At 40.1% G+C, this 5,111-nt stretch overlaps 1 protein-coding gene across 2 annotated transcripts in view; it reads right to left on the reverse strand.

Moving 5' to 3' along the window:
* Positions 1-3,549, reverse strand: part of angpt2b (angiopoietin 2b) — a 16,902-nt gene extending 13,353 nt beyond the window's left edge. For both annotated transcript variants that reach the window (XM_020586400.1, XM_020586399.1), the window contains exon 1: positions 3,213-3,549. In XM_020586400.1, coding sequence (XP_020442056.1) covers positions 3,213-3,530 — 318 coding nt within the window. In that variant the 5' untranslated portion in view covers positions 3,531-3,549. The remainder of the gene's footprint in view (positions 1-3,212) is intronic.
* Between the last annotated feature and the right edge of the window lie 1,562 nt (positions 3,550-5,111).

The following is a 5,111-nucleotide window of genomic DNA, read 5'->3' on the forward strand; positions in this document are numbered from 1 at the left end:
GGAGTTTGATACCATGGTATTTATATGCTGGATGCCAGGCATAGTCACCTGTACTCTGTAATCAATCATGAGCTCACATAAAGAAGCACTGGCAAACACCCATCATACATTACAGCCGGTGTAAAAATTGGATGGCGCCCATCTTGCTTTCAATAAATAGATTTTCTTTTTAATGTGGTCAGTTTTAGCAAATGGCATCTGAAAGACAAATTTGGCTTTTTCTGCCATCAACAACGGAATATTGTTTGATGTTTAACAAGCAATGGCATTTGTCATTGCAATAAAGCAAAGTAGAGTATTGAGCTGGTGAACATTAATATCTAGTACTTTGCTTGGGGATTTATAGCTTTTCTTGGGGATATTTGTTAAACCACATAACTGCAAAATGAAGTAGAAAGTATTCAAAATTATCCAGTGGTTATCCACAAAAACTGAAGAGAATTCAAACAACTCTGTTATTTCTAGTACAAATGCCCATCTCAGGGAGGAAAGAGATTATGATAATGCATTGCCATACAGAGGGGTTTTTCTTTTTTATACAAAAAAATAAATAAATAAAAAATTCCCAGTGGGCAAATAGAGATGAATCTGCAATTAAATTCTTTGTCTGCTAGTAATCTTTCACTCTTTGTCTCTTACTTCCTTTCGATCTCTCTCACTAACTCCTTCTTTGTTTCAAACTCTTCCTGTTCCTTCCTCATGTAATTAGTTACTTTAGGACAACTGAGACAGCAGAAACAAATTAGATTAAGTGAATCTAAGGTCCCTGCATCATAAATACCCTTGTATACAGAAATCACAGTTTATATAGTCTTTTGTGATATAGGCCACTCTCAAGCTCTTAATACAGACCATCTCCCACTTTGAATTGTATTACCTGCAGCTCTGTTACACACTGCACTATGCAGCCAGTTAATAAATCTGTAACATAATTCTGTCTTATTGTGCCTAAAAGGGACAGAGAAGGATCAGTGCTGAGAAAATCATAGGAGATGTCGTTATGTTAATTGTTGAGCCAATTGGCACATTTGTTCTTAGTTACAATTAAAGAGAATAGGAGAAGCATTTAAGTTCCATGTCTGCTGACAAATATGATACCTTACTGTATCTCTGAATGCTAATGAGTGTGATGCTCTAAACATGGCACATTTACCCCAGCTTCAGCACAGTGTGATGCCTAAATTCCAAAAATTTTTCTATAGCAAATGAGTGGCCAAACAAACATTTTGTGTGCATACCACAGGACCACTAGTGGCACTTAAAATATGTTTTGTTCTAATGAGGACAATAGTCAACTGTCATTTTAAACAATGGATGAAAGGGGCACATTTTTTAAGGAAAGAAAATGGAGACTAATTGGATAGCATGTAAAGAGTAATCTGAGTGACATATTTTAGTAATGGCCTAATAAACTATTACTTGGCTAGGAAATCAAGTCACCAAGGGTAACCAAGCCATCTTGATCTCTGGGCAATACTTATGTATTGGCATAATCTGCACAGGCTCTTAAAAGTAGTACTAGCAAAAGCACACTCATATCCCATCCCTTAGGGCAGCATTGGACTAAATGGGGTTTTGGGTTAGTGCAAAGAGAACAAACACTAGTTCTTCATGGAAACACCAAAGACGGACTCTGGAACACTTAATGCAGTCCTGTTGTTACTATAGATTCCTCTGTGGAACATGGTGGATTAATAAATTCACTTCTGTGTGTGTGTGTGTTCTCAAAGGGGTTGGGTGGAAGGACAGTAAGCAACATAACATATGGGGTGAGGGCGACTTTGAGTGAGATTGTACAAACTTTCACAGACTCACCAACCCACATGCCTAACACTCTTCCATATACATGTCACCAATTTAACCCCACAATTATGAGGATTGAATTAATAAACTCCACAAGATGCTGAAAAGATTTGTCATCTGGAGTCAGAGGTCAGCATACCCTCATGCATATTTAAAAGGGGCTCTCTAGGGTCATGCTATCTGCAATCATGTATGCATCACTACGGCCTGGTGGAGGATAAATTGTGTCATTGTCTTCAATCTAGATATTGTGTGGCAAGGCTGGCAACAGAGTTATGTGTCAGCAGAAATGAAATTGTATATTTTGGGATTTAAACTGCATCTCCTTCATGACAGCAAGAGAGACAGACTACATGCTGCAGTGAATGCGCCCAATGCACAATATTGGGCACACGCAATATGTGATTTTTAAAATTTGTCTGACATACAGTTAGCCGAGACTTTGTGGACTGTGTGCATGAATGTGCGCATGATGAAAAGTGTGTGCAGTCTCTCATTGTCTCTTGTCTCTTCCTGTTTTTAAAACACACACATTGTGGCCTCATGGGATGCTTCCCGTAGAACCTAGATCTGTAGTTCATAGACTGATCATCAGTTAGTGTGCACAAGGGAAGTAGTTAGCCTTCATTTGGCCCCTCTAATCACTGAACAGAGCACTTAAATCGAGCCAACAATTACTGTGTACCTTAAATATTCTAAAACAGATGCAAACAAGAATAGGGAAACGGGTGGAGAGGGGTGGCATGTCAGTCATTCTGCCCTAGACAATGGCCCAACACTGATTCTGCACCCTGATGACCTAAGCAATGAAAACACTATTGTGAAGCCACTTTTAATCACACCATTTCATTTTAGTCTGTAAAACCCAGACTAAATTGAACTGCAAAGGCCAGCAGCTCAGTGAGGAGTCATGTTAAACTAAATATTTTTCACAGAAGACACATGCAAGCTGAGTTTGGTACATTGTCTTCACCGACTCACTTTACATATTAGCTACAAGTTTCTGTGAACTTGTTGCCTATTGGTGATATTCTGGAAAATGGAACTATGTCTGATATTAGCAGACATAGTTCATCTTGTCTTTCTCCTCTTGCACGCAAACAGGGATTTTCGGGCGTCCCATTGGTCTTAAATTACAGACTCACACTAACTGACCAGTTGTCGTGGAGCCAGATTAGCATATACAGTAGCAAGCATCCAGGAAATCTCAACTAAGCACTGACCATAACAATAATGAATGATAACAAAAGATGTTATTGAATAATGCCTGCCCCCACACACCCCCACAGCATTCTGCAGGCTTAAAAGCGATGTGAAAAGATCAGAAGAAGATAGTGTGACAGTGAACAGGTAGAGAAAGAACGAAAAGATGACAAAGAAGAAATTAATTGTTTTAGTAAACAATTTACCTTCTGCAGCCACTGGGTGTTATTCTCCATAGCACTCTCCAGCCGCACCAGCTTCTTCTCCTGCCAAGAAGGCCTCTCCTTTTGGGCCTTACCCTGCTTGAACTGGCTTGAGACATGCTCTGCCTCAGATGGTGAGTCCCGCTGGAGAGCGTTGGTGACCTGGAAATCTTTTAGGGGATGGCAATGCTCCATCTCAGGGAGGATGAAGGTGTAGCTGCAGGGGCCATACTGCATGCGATGCATTTGGCGCTCTGAGGCAATTGTGGTGGCCAGCAAGTGGGCCAGGTAGGCGAGAGGTAGGGCCACCAGGCAGCCCATGTCAGGGAAAAGAGAGTGGAGGGAGAGAGGCTGGTCCTTTCTTCCTTTCTTATGGCTTGTCCTCCTTTGTGCTGTTGCATTCAGAAGTCTTCTTCAGCCCTGTTTGTACTCCCACTGTTCCTTGTGAGGACAGATAGTACGCACACTGTAAAAGGGGGTTTGCTAGCGCATGCAACCCAGTCCAGGAAACCAGCAGCAGTCTTCCCTCCCACCATTTATCTCTCCTCTGAAAAATTGCTTTCCCTTCTGCCTTCTCTTCAAACCACTGGAGTCCATATGTTGGTCTGCAAAATAGGAGGGGGTGGAGAATGGCCCGCTTCAGGATGTTGCCTAGAGTGGTAATGCTCTTAAAGTACATAGAGAGATAACATGTGTACAAGTGGTGTACCTCTCCACTCACTTACACACATATATATGGACACACAGTCACTCAGCCACCCTTCCCAAAATCTCTCTGACAATGTTTTGCTCCATCCCATTTTGTCTCTCTCTGCCCCTTTGTTGGTCTTTTGGTATGACCATACTGAATCCTTCTACCCTCCTCGGGCAAAAAGGTCAATTTTTGTCAATTTGTTTTGATTTGGCGATTATTTTGGCTGTGTTACAGCTCTTGTGGCATGAAATTTGGCAGGAAAGTTTCTTTTTAGTAATATTTTTGAAATCCAGTGTTATTTATTTTTAAATAGCATTTATACTCTTTTTATGCATTTTGTAACGTTCTGACACCCTCGTGGCCAAAAATGTACACGTACAAAAGTTATTAAATCATCATGCTTCAATAGTTTTTTCTACTTTTTTTCCATAAATCTCTTAAGCAACTTCACACTTGCTCAAAACTACCAAACATTCAATCATTCTCAGGATTTTTTAACCCTTTAAATGCCAGTTATTAATTTGAATTATGAAATATGTATTTCTAAAATACACAAAAAACGAATTATTTTCCATATAATAAATAGTAGAAGGATGGGATTTCAGTGGTGATTAGAGTCTTGGATATGCCAAAGATTAGCAACAAAATTGATTTGATTGCATTAGTATTTTTATGTAGTGCCAGATATTCCCTCCTGACACCTGGCCAAAAATCAGTCAAGTCAAAGTGTTTATTTGTCATATGCACAGTTAGGAAACATGTCTCCTTGTACAATGAAATTCTTACTTTGCCGTCCACATGAATGCCACAAAAATACAAGTGAAATATAAAGTAGATAAATAAGTAAAACAAAATCTAAGGCACTTTAAGCAGCAATATAATAAAAATATATAAGAATATAATAAGAGAATGTATGCTGCATGGGAGCATCATGTGCAGCAGTCAACAGTGAATGTGCAATTATGCATGAGCAAACTGAGAATGTAAACAGTACAGGTCGTCAGTACATGGCGTATTTCCTGGTAATAAATTCCTGTCAGCTGTTTAGGATTCTGATGGCAGAGGGAAAGAAAGAGTTTTTCACTCTGGAGGTCCTGCATTTCACACTTCTGAACCTCCGGCCAAAGGGTAGGGAGGTGAACAGTCAGTGCTGGGGGTGGGTGGGGTTCTTGAGGATGGAGGCAGCTTTCCTATGCACCCTGTGGTGG

The sequence above is a fragment of the Monopterus albus genome, unplaced genomic scaffold, assembly GCF_001952655.1.
Source record: "Monopterus albus unplaced genomic scaffold, M_albus_1.0 scaffold404.1, whole genome shotgun sequence".
Classification (NCBI taxonomy): domain Eukaryota; kingdom Metazoa; phylum Chordata; class Actinopteri; order Synbranchiformes; family Synbranchidae; genus Monopterus; species Monopterus albus.